The 20,229-nt window shown below is 51.6% G+C and overlaps 8 protein-coding genes across 8 annotated transcripts; 3 read left to right on the forward strand and 5 right to left on the reverse strand.

The window, feature by feature from the left end:
- Positions 1-9: 9 nt before the first annotated feature.
- Positions 10-213, forward strand: PHYSODRAFT_455242 (hypothetical protein; the record flags this gene model as incomplete). The annotated part of the gene is made up of 1 exon (XM_009529369.1): positions 10-213. A coding segment is annotated over one exon (204 nt), but the record flags the coding sequence as incomplete, so codon positions are not given.
- A 633-nt stretch (positions 214-846) lies between these two features.
- PHYSODRAFT_437383 (hypothetical protein) lies at positions 847-1,416 on the reverse strand (the record flags this gene model as incomplete). Its single annotated transcript, XM_009529370.1, has 2 exons — positions 847-1,161; positions 1,210-1,416. Coding segments are annotated over 2 exons (522 nt in total), but the record flags the coding sequence as incomplete, so codon positions are not given.
- Positions 1,417-3,781: 2,365 nt separating this feature from the next.
- PHYSODRAFT_301192 (hypothetical protein) lies at positions 3,782-5,581 on the reverse strand (the record flags this gene model as incomplete). Its single annotated transcript, XM_009529371.1, has 1 exon — positions 3,782-5,581. The coding sequence occupies one exon, from the start codon at positions 5,579-5,581 to the stop codon at positions 3,782-3,784; it is 1,800 nt and encodes a 599-aa protein (XP_009527666.1).
- Positions 5,582-6,113: 532 nt separating this feature from the next.
- Positions 6,114-7,724, forward strand: PHYSODRAFT_332358 (hypothetical protein; the record flags this gene model as incomplete). The annotated part of the gene is made up of 1 exon (XM_009529372.1): positions 6,114-7,724. The coding sequence occupies one exon, from the start codon at positions 6,114-6,116 to the stop codon at positions 7,722-7,724; it is 1,611 nt and encodes a 536-aa protein (XP_009527667.1).
- Positions 7,725-8,164: 440 nt separating this feature from the next.
- Positions 8,165-8,737, reverse strand: PHYSODRAFT_386332 (hypothetical protein; the record flags this gene model as incomplete). Its single annotated transcript, XM_009529373.1, has 2 exons — positions 8,165-8,485; positions 8,522-8,737. Coding segments are annotated over 2 exons (537 nt in total), but the record flags the coding sequence as incomplete, so codon positions are not given.
- A 966-nt stretch (positions 8,738-9,703) lies between these two features.
- PHYSODRAFT_332360 (hypothetical protein) lies at positions 9,704-10,900 on the reverse strand (the record flags this gene model as incomplete). The annotated part of the gene is made up of 1 exon (XM_009529374.1): positions 9,704-10,900. The coding sequence occupies one exon, from the start codon at positions 10,898-10,900 to the stop codon at positions 9,704-9,706; it is 1,197 nt and encodes a 398-aa protein (XP_009527669.1).
- A 526-nt stretch (positions 10,901-11,426) lies between these two features.
- Positions 11,427-15,088, forward strand: PHYSODRAFT_332361 (hypothetical protein; the record flags this gene model as incomplete). Its single annotated transcript, XM_009529375.1, has 9 exons — positions 11,427-11,841; positions 12,250-12,349; positions 12,426-12,564; positions 12,626-12,802; positions 12,878-13,074; positions 13,375-13,632; positions 14,212-14,511; positions 14,578-14,866; positions 14,945-15,088. 9 exons carry the CDS (start codon positions 11,427-11,429, stop codon positions 15,086-15,088), a joined length of 2,019 nt encoding a protein of 672 aa, XP_009527670.1.
- A 3,680-nt stretch (positions 15,089-18,768) lies between these two features.
- On the reverse strand, positions 18,769-19,639 carry PHYSODRAFT_383330 (hypothetical protein; the record flags this gene model as incomplete). The annotated part of the gene is made up of 2 exons (XM_009529376.1): positions 18,769-18,938; positions 19,009-19,639. Coding segments are annotated over 2 exons (801 nt in total), but the record flags the coding sequence as incomplete, so codon positions are not given.
- Positions 19,640-20,229: the final 590 nt, after the last annotated feature.

Genomic DNA, 20,229 nt, shown 5'->3' on the forward strand with positions numbered 1-20,229 from the left:
GCGGCGTTCAAGAAGAGGAAGGCACCGAGGCGCTCGCAATACGTGGCCGTCACCTACGTGCCGCCGACGTCCAACGAATGCGAGCGCTTTTTTTCGGCGGCGAAGCTGGTGCTCACAGACGTGCGGAAGAGTCTCTCCCCCACCATGCTCGAGATGCTGATGTGTCTGCAGTACAACCGCGACTTGTGGGACGTCAACACGGTGGAGCAGGTTCGTGCACGAATTGGCAGCAATTAATGGCAATAATGCAATGATTAATTTTTGCCCGCAGTTTAGAAGTATTAATCTAAGTATTTCATTCTCGGGTGCCCTGTTCACAAGTGCTTCAGATGGAAGTCTTGATGTCATCAGCCATGTACATGTAAATGAAAACGAATCTCCACTCCAAACACTCCAAACGTGCGTGGAGTTTAAATTATTTGCGTTGATCGAACAGATAAGGCCACCGCGTAATCGGCGAGGAGACAGTACGGCGTGGCCTTACTTTTTGGTTGCTGGTTGTGGCCACTTTTCCATCCACTTGACCATTGCGTTCAGTCGCTCTTCGTTCTTCGTGCCAAAAAGCTGGTCGCAAGTCAACTTGGAAATGTAGTTCCGGGGTGCGCAATACACTGCGGCATCGTAAGCTTCTTTCAGCACGTCCAGCGGCCATTCTCCAAAGTTACTGCTGAGAAGCTCCAGGATACTCGCGTATTTACTGCGCTTGGCAGCACTGACGAACGCCTTGTGCTTAAACTTTCGTGCCACGTGCTTTTCATCTGATAAAAGCTTCACAAGATACGTAATGATAGGCAAATTATCATGAATAGGGGCCTTTTCAAAGGCTTGGAGGATCGTCTCGGGAGAAACCCGCTCCACATCGTATAGACTCTCCATCATCTCGAGGTTACCGCTGCCCGCAGCGGCAGCAAAAGCCTCGCCCACGGACTCGGAAGAAATCCGAGGATCGTCCCGCATACACTTCACGACATCACTGCGGTCTTCCCGGGCCGCAATTACGAAGGCCTCGTTAAGAATCTCTAGAGGAATACGTGTATCCGCACATAACACCATCACGATTTTGGGGTGGTCAGACTCGAAAACATTAGCACTGTTCACGCAACCAGCAGCCCGCTTGAAAGCAGCGGTAATCGATTCTTCCGAGATATTTGTATGGCCGTTCTCATACAGTCGCTGGATCACCTCGACGCTGTCCGTGATCTCAAACACTTTGTTCAGCAATTGCGACGACGCACGACGCGTGTCGTAGAGGAAGAGAGTCGTCTCCAGTTGAATTCCTCCTGTCGACCCCGCAGCACCCTCAAAGCCCTTGTCAAATGTCTCGGAGTCAATGTGACCCGTACCAAGCAGAAATTCAACCACACTTGTCTTCCCATGGAGCGCCGCGCGAAAGAAGGCGTTATTGATCGCCTTGATGAACCTGTACCCTCTTTTGTAGATGAACTTAACGCCATTAAGATGTCCGTCGCGAGCCAAATGAACGAACAGGTTGTGGCCAGGGAAGAGCTTCGGGTACATCTCCTCGACCCTCCGCACCAGTGCACTCTGCTTCATATCCACTGCAGCAGCAAACGCACCCGCCAAATCCCACCGAAATCCATCCAGTTCGAGCAAATACTCCACCACCTCCTTGTTCTCCAGAAATGGCCAGCTGTAGTGCTCGTGACCCAAAAGTTTTTGCATTCGTATAGCCTCGTTCCTTCGCGTACTCGACCACAAACTTGAGCACAGCCAAGTGCCCATTTGCCGCCGCTTCTTTTAAAATGTTCGCAGCTCCTGATCGCATTTCACTGGGTCTATCGCTTTGGAGATCTACATGAAAGAGCAGTACCTGCACGACCTGGAAGTGTCCACCTGCACCAGCCGCTACTGCAGCCTCCAATAGCGTTGTCAGTCGATCTTCATTCCCTTCGCGATCGCTGTCTGAACTGAATATCAGCAGCATCGTCACGACTTTCCGATGACCTCTGGAAGCCGCAGCCACGAGCGCCTTGCGGAGGCCGCAGTTGGACTCGTATAGGAGGTAGTGGAGCCACCGTATTCGCCCTGTAGCTGCTGCGTCCACCAGCGCCTCCTCCGGTGTCATCAACAGCCGGTCGATCTGCTTCATAATGTGGGGCAGTGCCATTATTTTAGCTGGAAACATTGCATGCTTGAGTCGCTCGTACTCTCCATCCTCTACTGCAGCAGTGCGAGCCCGCTTCGACGCTTGAGACGGCCGCGGGTCGAGTCCTGTTCCTCCGTTCCGGGGTCTCTTGGGCGTTGGAGTGGTCGCGCGCATGGCTCTCTTGGCAAGATGTCGATGACGTTGCAGTCGAACGAGGAAGCCTGCCTTTCCGGATCACCAGAAGTCTACCTGAACTTTTTAGGCTAAGTTTAGTCTTAGCAGGAAGGCCAGATGGACAGCCGAGCTCTTTTTATCCGCTCCACTCCCGAGAAGCCCTAAATGAAGTTCATTTCCCCCACAGGATCGCGATCCATGAAAAAGCTTTTAATTTGTGAAGTACGGTAAGGTCGTAGGATTCGAAGAGCCAATCGAGTCATGGTCGCCTTCGTCGTGTGCAATAGGAACGTGAACCCTATCAATTCGCGGCATCACGAGTTTGCAAGCAAGGAGGACTAAGATCTGCTGACACCGTTTGCTGACTACACTTCAAGAATGGACCATGATTCATTGATAACGCTAGGTATCACCGCCAGTGCGTCACTATAATATCGGGAAAGCTCTCGACGATGTCGTCCGTGCGGATAACAAGCCAATTGTGAATATGCTTTCATCGTGCATACCCCAAGAGGATGATCAGGCTACTTTCTGGCGAGTCGTCGAATAAGGCGTTTGAATGTCCCGCTCACTTTGGCTCACCGATGCTGTGAAGTTCTTACCGAACACGAGAAGGAGCAAGGCGGAGTCCAAGGTCACTAAGTACAGTAAACACCGTTATTGAGGGTGATATGTAAGCGAGGAACTAGAAGAAGTCACACGATCCATTTGCAGCAACGGACTGGTTATTCATAAGATCTGTTTTCTGAAGTTTTCGTGTGCGCTTAGGTCCAATGACCAGGTTCATCTACTCAATAGCTTACAATTTTTTTTACATCTAACGCCAGTCACACTCGGAGTGAGCACTGCATCTACCAAGAGCTTACAAGCCGCGTAGGTTTTCCTGCCGAGTTGGCTACCCAAGCTCTAATGGACGCGCTAGGTACTGTAGGTGTGATATTTTTGCGGCAGTACCAACGTCAGGTAATCCTGTCTAGAGATGCACAACTGTTGCCACATTCATTTTTTTCGCTTGGCCCCCGCAGGCGTCCCTTGATCGTGTTTTAGGTCGTCCTTGTGGTGTTCACCTCGAACATGAAAGCTGCCAATACGAAAATATGGCAAAAAGACACACCGCATCCTTCCGGATGGCAGCAAGGAGACTACGGATAGCCTGCCCACAACAGAAACCGAGGAAGGGGTTCAAGGTTCTGGGTCTGTGTAAGCTGTCGCCAATGCCCAAGCGGAACTCAAAACCTGATGACGATTTAAGAGCAAGCCCGACGGTTTTCGAGGCCACAGCCCTCAAGAATAACCTGCGGTAGGCTTCTTGGGAATCCGAGGAGGACCTCCAAGTTCAAAGCGTTTGCGCCCAAGCTGCGAGCCCTCCCGGTAAAAGGGTAGCCTGTATAAATCATGGCAGCTGCCGCTATCCTATAGAGCCTTGTTGAATTGTCTTTAATCGGAGACACAACGAACGAAGCACAATACATTCAAAAAGAGTTGGCTTGCCAACAAGTCCTACTCGGCCTTCGATTCTTCAGTCCAGTCTGCCAAGAACTTCGCCACAGCTTCAAGGCGGCCTCGGACTCGTCGGTTGAATAGTTGATTGCATGTGACTGTGCGAATGTAGTTCCTGATTGAGTTATTTCGCGCGGCCTCCAAAGCCTCCTGGAGCACGCCGAGTGACCACTCTTCCTTTTCATCTCGGTTCAGTGCTGCTATCGCTTGCATTTGCCCATGTCTTGCCGCACACACGAAACCGGAATCTTTTAGATGCTGCGGAACACGCGTTCCGTTCGACAAGTAGCTCGCGAGATGTGTCACGTTTTGCCGTTTAGTGCCACTAACAGCGGTGATGAATGCTTCGAAAATTGCCTCAGGCGAAACGAGCTGACTTTCATACAGCTTCTTCATCCGACTGCCGCGCCCTCCCAGAGCCACGTCAATGAAGGTCTTGTCCACCACTTGCGGCAGAATACGAGAGTCGCCGCGCAATAATTCCACATCTTTAGTGCTGCCTTGCACTACTGCCACCACAAGCGCCCTTGTGAGAAGTTCAGACGAAATGCACTCCCTCTTGTACAGCAGTTCGATTATTCTAGTCTTGCGTCGGAGGTTGCTTGAAGTTGCACGTTCAAAGGCGGCGACGATAGATTCATCTGGTATCGGCTCGTTCTCAAGCAAGAGTTTGAGTACGGTGGTACTACCCGTAAGCCCAATCACTCTGAGAACAATCTGAGAAGCCGGGCGCTTCTTCTTATAGAGAATCGGTACCACTTCGCGTCTGTTCCATCCAGTAGTAGCAGTTTTTTCAAACACTTGGTCGAAAAGTCCCGGTGACAATTTGAAAGAACTCCACAAGAACTCCACGACAGCGACGGCACACCCCATTGCGGCTTTCTCGAATAACGCGTCAACCAAATGTAGACCGATTCCCTTGCCGAGAAGGTACTTGACGGCCTCCACGTAATCGTAATGTGCCAGCTCATGAAGCAACTTACGCCTTGGGCGAGCTCGAGCATAGACATCATAGATTCTGTCCGCCAGCTCGTACAGCCCAGCGTCGAGCGCGGCACTGAACGAGCCGCTGAAGTCCAAACGGAACCCGGCCACGTCCAAATTCAGCAGGTACTCCACGACGTCCATGTGCTTGCCGGAGATCGCTCTCTCGAGGGCCAACGACTCGTCCTCTGCATTCATGCCGTTCACGTACATCGATGTAGCGTGTGTTATCATGAACCGAACGATGCCGAGATGGCCTTGGCCTGCTGCGTTCTCCAACAAATGGGTGGCTGTTTCGTACGCCTCGTATTTCCTCTTGCGATTCCTAGCTCTAGTGAGGAACGGCCGCAGCACGAGCAGGATAACAAGGTGCACGTTCTCCCCAGCAGCAAAGAAGCCGTCGAGTATGGCTTCCCACGTGTCACGGTCTGGCTCACTCCGGGGCTTGAGCAACTCGGGTAGCATCACTTGAACAACTGCCACATGGCCATTGCCCGCTGCAAGTGTGAACGGGTCCAGCAGCTTGCAGTCAAATCTGTGCAAAAGCTCCTCCACCCGGGCCACTTGGCCACTTGCTGCCGCCTCATACATGGCTTCGTCAGGTGTCAGCAGGAAGTCTTCAAGCTGCCGCAAAATATGTGGCAGTACCGTGATTTCGACCGGGAAGCGAACCCCCTTGAGCTTGCTCGGGGGAGCGGCCGACGCTGCCTGCACTGCGTCGTCCCCATCTTCGTCGGCTTGATATGCGGCCACGCGCGCGTGCTTGAAGGCGGCTGCGACTTGGGCAGCAGAGTCTTCGCGTTCTCGCTTCGCCATGCTGTGTTGGAAGTGCTGCAGGCACGTAGGTGTAACCCCATGGTGGGGATACACGGTTAGACACCAGAGTCGAGAGAGAGCTCACTTCTCGATTGGTAAAGCCACTGACGAGGCCCCCGGCGGGGGGCCGAAACGCGTCTGGCACGCGTTCAATAGAGAGGTCGTACATGCATGCTCCAAGTACTTCCTACATGCTGTAGCTACCTTCGTTTTCGTTTGTGTCGCATCTCCTCGTCAAAACTTGGCTCCATGTACCCATCTCATCGAGCCATAATGACGAATTACGGTCCGTATTCACGAGCGCTCTTACACAACTGGAGCGACCCGGCAAACTGGTTAGCTTCATTCACAACTTTATCTGCAGCAGTCGAGTGGTGCGCAACATCGACAACGTCGCAAGCTCGAAACGTAATGACTCACTACCGCGCTAAATTGTATGAATCAGTAGGAAAAAATAATAATTCGAATTCAGACGTACAGTACTTCAACGACAGTGGACCGCATCCCGCTACTCACCCAAAAGCCGAAGAGCATGTCGAGCGACACTTCCAGCAGCAGCAGCAGCGAGAGGGCGCTCGAGAGCTCCGACTCGGACGACAGTTCCTCCTCCAAGCGCGTATGCACGATCATGGACGTTGACGAAGCTGCCTCCCCCCTGCCAAGCGTTGACCTTCCGGTCGAGATTCAGAAGTTGCCGCTCGTGCTCCAGCGTGCTGCCGCGCTGTGGATGACCCCAGAGGATGCAGTTCTGCAAGCCGCAGCATCGGGGCAATCGGGGTGGCTGAAGCAACTTCTAAACGAGTTTATGGGCACCTTGGAGCACGCAGCAGCGACCGCCACCTCCGAAGGGAACACCCTCCAGACGGTCCTGCAGCTGCTGCACGAGTTGGATGACCCGTGTCGACGGTGCTTCGGCTCCGACACCATCGCAACACTTGAAAAGGCAGCGATCATTGCCGCAAGAAGTGGCCATCTCGACACGGTCGAGTTGCTGCTGCGCTCGTTGGAAGTCCGCGGGAAAGTCCGTGAAGAGGCGGCCTGGAAAGTGTTGGAGGAGGCGGCAGTACATGGGCACTTGGCGGTGGTGCAATTCGCGTCACGGTACGTGATCAGGACCCCGAGCGACGATGAGCGATGCACCGACAGTAAGGCCGTGTCACTTGCCATAGCTGGGGGATATGTCGACGTGGTGGTCTACCTGCTGCGGTATCCGTGGAACGTGGCCTCCGCCTTTATGGAGGCGGTGAGAAAGCAGCAGCATGTTATCGCTGAGAAGATCTACCAGGTCTTCCCCTTCTACTTTGAAGGAAAGAATTTGTTTGTCGAGATGGCGGGCGACGGGTTCCTCATCGCAGTCCAGTACCTGTACGAGCGTGGCCATAATGACGAGAACTTGGTTCAGGACGCGTTCCTCAAAGCGGCTACCGGTATGACGCGTCGTACAGAAGTGATGGAGTTTCTGATCGGGACTGGGCGAGTATCAGTGGAGGTTTTTGATACGGCGTTTGAAGCTGTGGCAACTTCTGGATCCGTCTCGACCGTGACGTTTCTCTATGAGCAGCAGTTCGCATCCCTTCGGGGGATTTACCGAGCGTTCGAGAGAGCGGGCAGTCTTTCCGTGACCAAATTCCTCTTCAAGACGGAGAAAATGCCCGCGAAGAGCATCACGACAGCATTTGAGAACGTGACTGGGATCGGGTCGATAGTCTTGTCAATTCCGAAGAAGGAGCGCGAAGCTGTGGCTGCCTTCTTGTACCACAACCGGAGCGCGATGCCCCCGGACGTGATCTGCACCGTCTTCGCGATGACTGCGTACGATCTAGACGACCTGGTGACGATTCTCTACGACGACCCGAGCATTTCACGTGAAGTTGTGAGTGCTGCCTTGCAAAATGCGTCAGGCTTGGGGCATCTGCGTATCGTCCACTTCCTCATAGACAAACCTGAGATCACGCAGTCCGTGAAGCAAGTGGCCCTGCTGTTCGCAGCTCGGAGTAACTACCGAGCTGTTGTTCAGCTGCTGGAGAAGGGCGAAGACTGGCCACTTGCCACTTTGAATGAAGCACTGAAATTGACGAGCAGCCCGCGGCTGAAACAATTTTTGAGGGAGAGAATTGGTGACCTAGAGCTGAGCCTGCTATGAAAACGAGGCGAGTCCACCTAAGACCCTCAACTCGGGTGGTCATTAAAGCGTGGCTAACTGTGAACATCTTCAGACCCAACCCAACCAAGTTAGCAGCGGCGGCATCGGTAACCAGTCAACAGAGACGTCCCACCCAAACTTGGTCTTACTTTTTAGTTGCACTGCGTGGCCTTTAGTCTCTCTTCGTTCTTGGAGTTGAATAGCTGGTCGCAAGTCAGCTTGGAGATGTAATTCCGGGCCGCGCAGTACAGCGCAGCGTCGTGGGCTTCTTTCAGAACGTCCAGTGGCCACTCTCCAAAGTTAGTGCCGAGCACCTCCAGCATGTACGTGTATTTGCTGCGCCTGGCAGGACTGACGAATGCCTTGTACTTGATCGCTCTGATGGCGCGATCCCCGTGAGCTGGAGCCTTCTCAAAAGCTTGGAAGATCGCATCGGGGGAAACGCGCTTAGTGTCATAAAGACTCTCCATCAACGCACTGTTTCCACACCCCGCAGCGGCCGCGAAGGCTTCACCTATCGACTTTGAAGAAATCCGACGATCCTTGCGCATACACTCCACAACATCATCGTGTCCATTCTGAGCTGCACTCAGGAATGCCTCGTTAATCGTCTCCAGGGGAATGCAGCCGTCCTCAAACAACAGGATGGCGATTTCAGGCTGACCCAACTTGTGAGCGTGGATACTGCCGCCGCCGCCGACAGCTCTCTTGAAAGCAGTGACGATCGCATCACTGGATATATTTTCGTTCTCATACAGTCGCTGGATCACCTCGACGCTGTCCGTGACCTCAAACACTTTGTTCAGCGATTGTGACGACGCACGGTGCGTGTAGTAGAGGAAGAGAGTCGTCTCCAGTTGAGTTCCTCCTGTCGTCCCCGCAGCACCTTCGAAGCCCTTGTCGAATGTTTCAGGCCCAATGTGGCCAGTACCAAGCAGAAATTCAACCACACTTGTCTTCCCGTGGAGCGCCGCGCGGAAGAAGGCGTTGTTGATTGCCTTAATAAACTTATGGAGTCAAGTTCATCTACGAAAAAGGGTACTCACATGTCCGTCGCGTGCCAAATGAACGAACAGGTTGTGGCCAGGGAAAAGCTTTGGGTACATCTCCTCGATCCTCCGCACCAGTTCACTCTGCTCCGTATCCACTGCAGCAGCAAACGCACCCGCCAGATCCCACCGAAATCCATCCAGATTAATCAGATAGTCCACGACATCTTTGTATCCTCCCGCGATGGCGACAGACAGTGTCCGTGATCCAAACCTTGATACATTAGTATAGCGCTTCTTCCTCGCGTACTTGGCCATACACTTGACCATCTTCAGATATCCATTGGCCGCTGCTTCCTTCATTTGGATGGTCATTCTTGCGCTCAGAGCCGAACATTTCACGTTTTCTCCGTTTGCTTATGCGCTAGTTGTGGTAGTCAATCGCGTTTTTAAATATATTATTACGCGATACCGTTCAATGTACTTCGAAGTATTACTTAAGCATACGGCTAGCTCGAATAGCATGTAGAGCATGCAAAATCACGTTACAGAAGTTTATCCCGCAGCTAATGGCAATCTCGCTGAGCCAGATTGGCGTCTAGTATCCCCGAGAAAATGTTGCGGGGTCCGCTTGAGAAATAAAACAAGATTTCATGTATGACAGGGTTATTGCGCTCGCCGCATCCCGTATCGGAAGGAATGAACTGACCACACACAACACATTTAATGAGAACTAGCGTACCAGCGTATACTACTCGGCCTTGGACTCTTCACTCCAATCCGTCAAGCACTTCATCACGGCTTCGAGGCGTCCCGGGAAACGTCGATTGAAGAGCTGCTTGCAGGTAATGGTGCGGATGTAGTTCCTCACTGGGTTGTTTCTCGCGGCCTCCAACGCTTTTTGCAGTACGGTGAGCGGCAACTCGCCACGGTGAGCACTCGAGACGGAATGCACCTCTTGTACAGCAGTTGGAGGATGGCAAAGCGGTCTCAGAAATAGCCCCTCGCTGCATGCTCGAAGGCGTCGACAATAGCATCGTTCGACACTTGCTCGTTCTCGAGCAACAGTTTGAGTACGGCAACGCTATCCGTGACACGAAAGACTCTGTCGATAACCGGTGGAGACGGGTGCTTCATCCTGTAGAGCGTCGGTATTTCGCTCCTTTGCCATCCGGAAGTAGCTGTGTTCTCGAACACTCGGTCGAAAACTTCATTCGAAAAGTTGAACGAACTCCACAAGAACTCCACCACCGGAATGGCAGATCCCATTGCAGCAGTTTCGAATGCTTCGACCAAATCCAAATCAATGCCCTTGCCGAGAATATACTTGACAGCATTCACGTAGTTGTAATCTGCCAGCTCAACAAGCAGCCTTCTTCCCGTGCCACTTCGCGAATAGATGCCATAAATTCTGTCCGCCAATTCATTCAGTCCCGCAGCGAGGGCTGCTGCATCGTAAGCTCCAATATAGTCCAGACGGAACTCGGCCACGTTCAGATTCAGCAGCAACTCCACTACGTCCATCTGCTTTGCTGAGATTGCTCTCCCCAGGGCAAAAGAGCCCTCCCCTTCATCCGCGAAGTTGGCGAAGATCGGAGTCGCCTGTGCTATCATGAACTTGACGACGTCGAGACTCCCTCGTGCTGCTGCATCCTCCAACACCGCACTGGCTGTGTCGTAGACCGCTTCTTTCCTCTCGAGTATCCTAGTAGCCGCGAGAATCGGCAGAAACACTTGTAGAACAGCTAGATGCTCCTTCTCTCCAGCAGCCGACACTGCGTCGAGTATGCCACGCCACTTCTCGCGGGATGGAGTGGCCCCCGGCGCGACCAACTCGCACAACAGCTCTGCAACCACTGCCGCGTGGCCATGGGCGGCTGCAAGTTGCAGCGGATCCACCAGTTTGCAGTCGAATCTGCCCAAAAGCTCCTTCACCCACGCCAGTTGACCGGCTGCTGCTGCCTCCGCCATGGCCTCGTCGGGTGTCAGCAGGAAATATTCGAGTTGCCATAAAATGTGCGGGAGCGCGGCGATTTCAGATGGAAAAAGAACGCCCTTGAGCTTACCCTGGGCAAGAAGGGCCGGCGGTGGATGCGCTGCGACTGCTCCAGCTTCATCTGCACGTACACGCGCGTGCTTGGAGGTGTCCGCAGCTTGAGCTGAATCCTCGCGTTGTCGCTTGGTCATGCTGCAGGTCAGATGGTGCTACTGCCGCTGCTGGATGCGTTTCCTATCAACTAGCGAAATGATGTCTGCAGCTGAAGACTTTTACGTGAGTTCGATTTTTCTTTCGGCGCCGTTGGAGGCCATGATTATAATCATGGAAACGTACATGATCGGAAAACATGATTTGTCCAGGATTGATAAGAAACATTTCTTACCGAGTGAGGGAGAAATAGCGCGACCAATTTAGCACTTGCGACGCTCGCGGAGGAGGCGAATGCGATTGATTCTCGTTCTGAGGAGTCGGCGTTTCCCAATCGAAGGTTTCCCGTGAAGATGCCGAGCAACGCACGCGGAAGCGGCCAAGGCAGTAGGCCTACTGCGAAGGCCAAGGTGAAGCGAAACAGGATACTGGAAGGCGAGAGCAACGACGCTCATACCGGGGTCCGGGGCTCTGCATGACGCCAACTTCAGACGCGACCAAGAGCACGCTCGACGACGGAGAAGGTGTGAGGAGAAGAGAGAGCACGACAAAGAGCAAGCTGCGATCATGGGTAACTCAGTGGGCAGTGATGGCGATGATGAGTACGATGCTGCGGGGGCTACTGGGGTCCTGCTAGTGGGGTGTGCGTCTAGCCGCGATGGTGATGGCCACGAAGAACACGGCGGAGACGACAGTGCGGCAATCTCTGTAAGCGTGGAGCCTCCTTTGCTCTGGCACACAGACTGGGCTGCATGGAAGATCTATTTGGCTGAGTACTGCGAGCGTACCAAGCAAGTGTTGCCCGTGAAAGAGACCCTGTCTCGTGCAGAGCGTATCAAGCGCTTAAAGTGTACTAAGAAAGGAAAAGAAGTCTCTATGAAAGAAAACGATGACTCCCTGTTGCTCCCCGAGGCGTTTGACCCGTATCAGCGGACTTACATTCGGACCCACGGTTGGAAAAAGAGGAAGTCACGCAGTGAAGGTAGTCGTCCAAAGCAGCATATACGGTTGACGAATTGCCCGTTTAGATTCGTGGTACAGTGGAATTTGTCAAGGGGCGAGCTGCAAGTAAAGCTTGGATGCTTTACCCACAATCACCCGGTATCGGCTGCTGCCTACGCGACGTATCCGACTTCTCGTGGAGTTGACAATCCACTTGTAGAAGCACGTGTGGAAGGTATGTTGTCCGTAGGTGCAAAATGCGCTCGAATCTACGACTATCTTCTGGAACACGATCAGAATGTCATCCAAGTTGATGTGGATAACATGGTGCGTGAGCATAAATAGTCGGTGTCAAGTGTTGACGATAACGAAGCTACCGCGAGAGAAGTCGCGACTTTCGCAGCAGCTGATCCAGAGAACGTTGCATCAATTGCAGATACTGATGCAGGTGAAACGGGTGTCATGTCGCTGGCGAGTGCACACATGCGCCGTGTATATGGCCGATTTAGCGAAGTGCTGCTAGTTGATTGCAGCCACAAAACGAATCGGTACGTGGATTTGTCTCTCTACTGAGACTATGTAACAATGATTTATAACGTGCCTTACCTGCCATTGACGTCTTAGCTACAACTACCAGCTCCTTACTTTCATGGCCATGAACGAGTTCGGCGAAGGCGCTGTGGTGCTCGAGGCGAATGGAGATTGGCACATGGAGAAAGCTATCGCCCACTTTAAGAGAGCCCATCCGACTCGGATTAATTTGGTGCGCGTTATAGTTGTCGACAAAGATCTGAACGAAATTCGTGAAATCTGATTTTGGGAAGATTTCTGCTGACGACGCGAGCCAAGTCGACGCAGCAATCCACAAAATGGTGTATGCTGCTTCGGAAGAAGACTACAAGGCTACGCACAAAACACTGAAGGGCTTGTGTGAAAGAATCGGTCTGACGGGGTTTTTCGAGTACTTCGAGAAAAATTGGGATTCGTGCCAAGATCGTTGGGTGATGTATCGACGCGCAGATCTGCCACACTTTAACAACCACACCAATAATCGCCTTGAATGCTTTTTTGGAAAGTTTAAGGATGGAGTAGACAGCTCCCTGAGTATGTCTATGTGCGTGAAAGCTTTGGTCGCGTCTGACCGTCGAATGCAGAACGAATATCAGTATCGGCTATCTCGAGTTGGCCAGTTCGTGAACAGCAACTATGACGAAGAGATGTCCAATGTGCTTCGCATTACTACCCACTATGTAGCCAAGCAGATTGAACAGCAGTACGCTTGTGCATTGGACAATGTTTCAAATTACACGTTTCGTAAAGATCACGGCGACCCGAGTCTAGTCATCGTGTACGGCACCTCTTCTGAGTATAGGCTTAGAACGGACGACTGGAGATGTGATTGTGGGTTCTCGTTATCAATGCGCCTTCCGTGTCGCCACGCTATTGCGTATCGCAAGAGCGAAAATTTAGCTGGCCCGCTAATTCCCTGGAGCCGTATCGACAAGAGGTACGATCAGACTGACATCACGATAATAGTACATCCTAAAAACTCATCAGCCAATTGCACTTGCAGGTGGACGAACTCAGACCGGAAACTGGAGAAGGTCAGACAGTTCTCCTATGAGAAGTTCAAAGATGCCAACTCGGGTCGCCGCGAGCAACGAGTGAAGACGCACGCGGAGCGCTACAGAGAGGCTGTGAGGGCCACACATCTGATCGCAACTGAGATGGCAGATATTGATGATGAAAGCGAGTTTGAGGAGATGCTGCAGTTCGTGCTAAACCAATGGCGCAACGTACGCCAGCGTGAAATCGCCGATTTCGAGCAATTGTGCGTCGATGCGGTTTCCAGTCCTCACGTTCACCACCACCAAAACGCAATAGATGAAGATGCGGAAGCCAAACGCGAATTCGAAATTAGTTCAAGCGAAGAATCCGATCAGTGTCTAGAAGTGGAGAATAGGTCATCGAGTTGTGATGTGACTGGATTTAGCTCTGTGCACGTACGACTGAATCCCAAGGCCAGGAAGGTAGGGGCGCCACGAAAACGGAAATCCACAACGGCTGCTGGTGAGAAAGGTGATCGAAAATGGTTCGAAGCCGCTGAAGCGGGGCGTAAGTGTGCAGGAGAAGTTACATTAGTGGGGTTGCTGTCTGCGCTGGATCGTGAGCGCCCAACTCTTGTAGAAACTCAGCGGCGTCTGTCCGGGATCATTGTCAAGTACAGCGAGGCGGCTACCAAGAAACCGAAATTCAAACGCATAGAAAATCCCGTACTCATCATGGACGCGTTCTACATTCTCCCCTCAAAGCTGGTAGAATCCTGTTTAAAGGTGCTCCCTCTCTCTAACACTAAAGACACCGCCATAGCCGTGGACGTTAGCTTGGAAACTGACACCAAACCTCGTAGCAAGGAAAACGGAGACGGCTTTATTGATACGGTTCAGATCAAAGACGTCGGGAATTTTTCACGCATGCAGATCGAGACGTTCAAGAAAGTTCAAGATCTGAAGGAATCGGTGCAACTCGGAGTGGACATGCACAAGTGGCTCATCGGAAAGGGACTGCCCTCATTGCCTGCTAAATATCACGCCTTGGCGAACAAAGTTGCAGCTGACGTGTTATCTGCGTACACGCGCAAGCAAGTCGACGGCCTCCCCAATCTTCCTGACTTTGAATACGCTATGCTTTACAGAGCGACACCACCCATGTGGCTTAGTGATGCATCAATCGCGGCGTTATGCCATCGACTACAGGATGACTTTCCTACTTGCAGATTTGCTGGATTTCAGTCAGCTATTCCAAGCAAAACTCGCACGAGACGCAGTGACGCGGACCTAATCGATGTTTCGATCCACGAGCGTGTTCTACAGCAAGTCCATGCATTTGGGGTAGACGTCGTGCTGCTGCCGTTGAATTTTCCGAAGGCACACTGGTGCTGTGTGATTATCAAGGTGACGGAGAAGTGTATACTTTACTACGACCCGCTGAACCAAGTTTCCTTCATGAATACAGCGAAGGCTGTTGCCCCGCAGCTGAAAATTCGAGGTCTGCAAGATTACACTGTCCTCGCTCAGTGTAGGCCAATCCAATTTGACACGTTTAGCTGTGGTGTATACGTCTGCTGGATGTTTATCCACCAGGTCGTCGGTGGGAGACAACTGGACATGAGCAACACCTCTCTGACAAGACGCCGATTCGAGTTGTTCTACTATTTGCCATCCGGTCAACTTCTACCTCTGCAGGATTTAACGATACCGGATCGCATGGAACACGACGACACCTAAGAAAAAGATACCCCCACCGTCCGAACATGCCTAGATCGATGACGCGGAACTCCAGCCGTCAGAGCTCGCGCAAAAGCTAGTGCCATGGCCACGTGCCCTAGAGGTTTCTAAAAGCTTAGCACTATCGCCACAATTAATACATGTAAGCTTTGCTCCAGCTTCCTTAGAGCTCTCCTCATTGAGACGTAACGATTGGGGTGACGGCAGTCACTCTATTTTCCAAGTATCAAACCAGTATTTGCCCATGATTTCTCTTGCAGTAATTCTGCAAAGAAAGGAGAACCACAGAAGGGTATCTTCCGCGTCCTCAACGTATCTTCTCCAATCTTCCTCAGATGGTACTCACTTTAGTTAGGAATCGCTCGTCCAGGATTTTATCCTGTACATCGTCATGGACGTGTCCATTACTATAATCCTGGCCTCCAACACCTGCCTTTTTCTTTTCCCTACTGATATATACAATTTAGGCGAAATTACTCATTACATTTTCGATGCGGATTTTTTTAGCGCCGCAAGTATAAGGCAGCCAAGGATGTTTACTTGGATAGGTTTTTATTGTCAGCCAATGTAAAACATAAGAAACTTCAAAACGTTTGGGAGGGCGAAATGTCACCACGTCCGATGAATGTGCAAAAGCACGGCTTCAATCACAGATTCTTACGCAGTCCTTGTTCAGGCACCGTACAGCGGTTAAAATATGAAATGGAAAAAAAGAAACGATTGGTCACTATCGAGCTGGTTATCGCTGAATTTTGCATGGTCGACCAATGTCAGGGAAAGGAGTTATTTGCAGATGCAGAACTCTAACCACCTTTGTCGACCAATGTCAGTCATTTCATCAGCGAGTCAACGCCAAGAATATACTCACCTTCTTAGCCAACGAAGTTAACAATGTACCCCAATGCGAAACGAACAATGTGCTCACCTGACAATGTGCTCACCTGACATCCTTTTTCAACATCAACCTTCATTCACATTTTTAGCCAGGCACTTTGATACGACCTGACATAAAGAAATCGTCCGGCAACCAAGTGCGCGAGTTGTATGTAAATGATTTTGGCTATATTCCTGCTGAATCAGTAGCGATGGCGTTCTAAAAGCTCGCTGGATGCGGAAACGATAGTATGCTCATCGAAACAGCCGGCTAGAGCTACTTGAGGTCATGTACAAGAAGACATCTGTAAGTAGCCACGCCGAGACAGTGAACCTCTTCAGCTCATATCCATTTTCTGATAAGGAGCTTGCCACATTGTCATCTTCCAAAACGATCTTCATGGGGGCAAAGCAGTTCATTCGCAGGTTAGGAGCAAGTTGCCTGGCAAGTCGTAGACTTGTTAAAAGTAGGAAGTAGGTGGTGACATCCTGCGAATGAACCGGTCTGGCAACATCGCGATGCATGATAGCGTGTACGCGCTGGGGCCCCATGAAGTGTAGGAAGTAGTGAAGCGCGTGCACCAGTTGGAGCGGCGGTACCCGCGGATCTTGACAGTCGTGACTGGAGCGAGAGGTGGTGTCGTAAGCTGCGGGACAAGCCCATATCCACAAACGTGGGACGTGACTCCGCACAGGACAGCCAATCCGATGAAGGAACCTTGCACCCAGTCGGCTAGGCCGTACTGGGACGTGGAGGAGAAAAGCTTTCCGGAGACGCTGTCATGTCCTCAAAGAAAATCTGCGGTCGAGTTGTGCATCCCGCGTAGATTGGCTCGTAATCCTTGATTGGTGAAGAAGTAATGTGAAGCAATGGTCGCTTGATCGCCGAGGAAATGTCACGCGAACACAATAATGCCACTCAAATGCAGCGAACTCAGCGGAGTCTTGCCACCAAGCATCTGGACAGCATCGTGAACAGTAACTGGAGTGAATACATCGATAGTGAAATCAGGCGCAGCCGAAGATTTGTTGACTTGGGGGTTCTTCTCGACAAGATCCATTGACTTGGTGTCTTTCTCAACGTGGTAGTGCATGAACCATCGTTTTTGAAAGCTTCCAGCTGAAACGCAGCTCAGGGAGAGGAGGGTAGCGAGAGGCCAAATCCTGACGTCATGGCTCGGGCATCCGCAGGCGTGAAAGTTTTGCAGCACTTCCACTGCCATGGCCGTGTCGCTAACGCTGGTCCTGTTAACAATTGCAAATACCACAATGTGAACCCCAATGACGTACGTATATGTGCGTTGGGGCCAACGTGGTCGTCGGTGTTGGCAGTATGGGCTATCTTGTTGTCGGCCGGATAGCATGAGGACAGGGCTCGTGCTGCTGTCATGTCCGCTGGCGACGGATCGTGTTCGATGGTCGTAGATGACCATGCTCGCAGGCCCTGGATGACAGGAAGTCTCGTGGGCGTTCAGCATTGGAAAGCTTGGGCTCGTGCTGCGGTCTTGCTGCTGCCAAGTGCGATGGTCGGGACTGGATTTGGTCAGTCCGTCGTGGCATCATGTTCGATGGCCAGAGCTCGCGCTGCTGGGCTGCTCGAAGGTCACGGCTCGAGGTTCGATAGTTGTAGATGGACATGCTCGATGGAAGGAGGTCGTGCATGTTCACCGTTTGTGCATGGGCAGGTAGCCATGCCATCGTGGAGGACTGTGGCCATGCTGCTGTCATGCAGCTGTCGTACTGCTGGGATGCTGTCACTGGTGTGACCTCGGAATTAGTTAGTTCAGCAGAGATTTTCGTCTTCTTGTACATGACCTCAAGTAGCTCTAGCTGGTCGTTTCGATGAGCGTTCTATCGTTTCTGCATCCAGCGAGCTTTTTGAACGCCATCGCTACTGATTCAGCAGGAATATAGCCAAAATCATTTACATACAACTCGTGCTGTGACGGGGTCACACAGCACAATGCACAGAGGAAGTGCGTGCAGGTGAACAGCAGTTCACCAGTTCCCGGCCTCAAAGGGAACGGTTTGCTACAAAGGAGTAGGTTATAAGACTGACTGTATTTTGGTAGAGGTTAACTTGGTCGTAATACAAACTACAAGTTAACTATACAAAAGCACACACAAACTCAAATGGTTGGCTTGCGGAGCTACTGGTACCATGTACCATGTACTCGGGAGAGTGACACCCGTCACTCTTCATGTAATGGGTACACTTGATTGTGCCCCGTTATACGCGCACTTGGTTGCCGACCGATTTATTTATGTCAGGTCGCTTCGTCATTTGCTATACAGTCAAACCTGTTTATATGAGGGTCTGTTGGTGACCATCTACTACAATGACTCATATAAATGGACTCAGTTAAAAAAATTTATGTGGTGCACGTAAAGAAATCGTGCATAGTTCGCTGCCGCTTTGCCTTCACCGTAGTCTCTCGAACCAAAGCGGTCACGGTCTATAAAGCTCTTCGTTCTCTGTCAGTCTGCTCTCCGCATTGCAGCAGAAATGCAGCCAGCTCCATGCAGTGTCTCAGAGCAATGGCAGGTTGAACTGCGGGTTCCTGTTCCTCCTCTTCCTCCTGCTCGTCCTGCGAAACTGCATCACTTCCTGCCGCTTCGTCCACTAGCACATCTGGCTCGTGCACAGGAACGTCTTCGTCCACTGCCAGATACTCACTAGCGCTAACAGCGCCCTCCCACCTCGATAGCATCGCCGTTAACTCCTCCATCTCGTTGCTGGATACCTCCTCAATGTAATCCGTGTCAGCACGGGTCCTTCCTAGCATCTTTCCTCCCAAAATGCGAGTCTTGACCCAGCAATTTGTAATTGTCGTTGGCGTCACACCCGCCCAAGCATCAATGGAGAATTGGACAGCTTCCAGTACGTTGAGCTTGCGTGTAATGTTAGTTTCAAGTGCATCCAAACACCACCGCACAAAATACTTTCGGTACCAAGCCTTGAACGACCCGATAATACCTGAATAAAAAAAACACCGTAATAGAGTTGGTTAGTTTAGGCTACACCACAATAAAGAAAAAATATTTACCTGCATCCAGCGGCAGTACGGCGGATGTCATGTTAGGAGGGAGGAAGTGAACAGTCACATGAGTCAGGTTTCGTAGAATCTTGTGGCATGAAGCATTGTCGACTAGAAGTAGGACCTTGCGATTGGCGGCCGCCATTCTCATGTTGAAGAGGTGCAGCCATTCGTCAAAAATGACGGATGTCATCCAGGCGTTCTTGGAGGACTTGTACAATATAGATTTACCTTTAATCGCCGCTCCCTTTTTAAAGCACCTCGGGTTCTTGGCCGTACCGATGACTATTGGGTCGAGCTTGTCGGAGCCAGTCGCGTTGCAGCAGAAGGCCAAAGTCAAACGTTGCTTCTCCTTTTTCTTGCCCTTGCGAATAGTCGTAGCTAGCGTTCGATTAGGCGCTAAGCGATAGAAAAGCGCCGTTTCGTCGAAGTTGAACACATTCTCGGGTGTAAACTGCACCACCAACTCTTGTAGCTCTAGCCTCGCATCTCGCTCTTCATCAGCTTCTACAGCGCCACCTTCGCCGTGTAGCGTATGGGAGCGGATCCCATTGCGCTTCTTAAAGCTTGGAAGCCAGCCGTTGCTTAGCCGGAGCTGCGTGGCATCGATGCCTAAGCGCTCCGCCAGCTCATGCGCCTTCATCAGGAGCACGTCGTCCGCCATCGCCGTTTTAGCTTCGTTCTGAAAGAAAAATTCCCTCAGTTCCCGCTCGAACTGAGGCAATTTCACTCGGCGCCGCTTGGTCGCACTCAGGTCGACGTGGCTGAAGTAGGAAGAAGGCAGGTTGCGCAGTCGGGCGAGTGTGGCACGGCTGACCCGGGCCTTGAAAGTTGCGTAGATCCACTCGGCGAGCATGGGGTTGTTCATGCCAGGATTCTGCTAGAGCTTTAGGTGCGCTTGGAGCTTTTGTTCTAGCGTCAGACAGGTGCGAGGAGACATGGCGAGCGAAGAAGGCTTGCGGTAGGCGTTGAGTGTTGAGCAGTGGTGTGTGTGTGGCCGTGAGCAGTGCGAATCAAATAAACAGGTGAGACCTAATTTGGTCCCCCAAAATGTGACTCATATACCTTGTATGCATATAAACAGAGATCATACAAAAAAATAAGTGAAATATTTGGTAGCGACAAAGCCTGCATCAAATAAACGGCATGGCTCGAATAGAGAGGATCCTATAGACAGGTTTGACTGTACCATCAATGAACGTCAATTTCTGGATGATTACTGTAGGATAA

This window comes from Phytophthora sojae (genome assembly GCF_000149755.1).
Source record: "Phytophthora sojae unplaced genomic scaffold PHYSOscaffold_4, whole genome shotgun sequence".
In the NCBI taxonomy this organism is placed as follows: domain Eukaryota; phylum Oomycota; class Peronosporomycetes; order Peronosporales; family Peronosporaceae; genus Phytophthora; species Phytophthora sojae.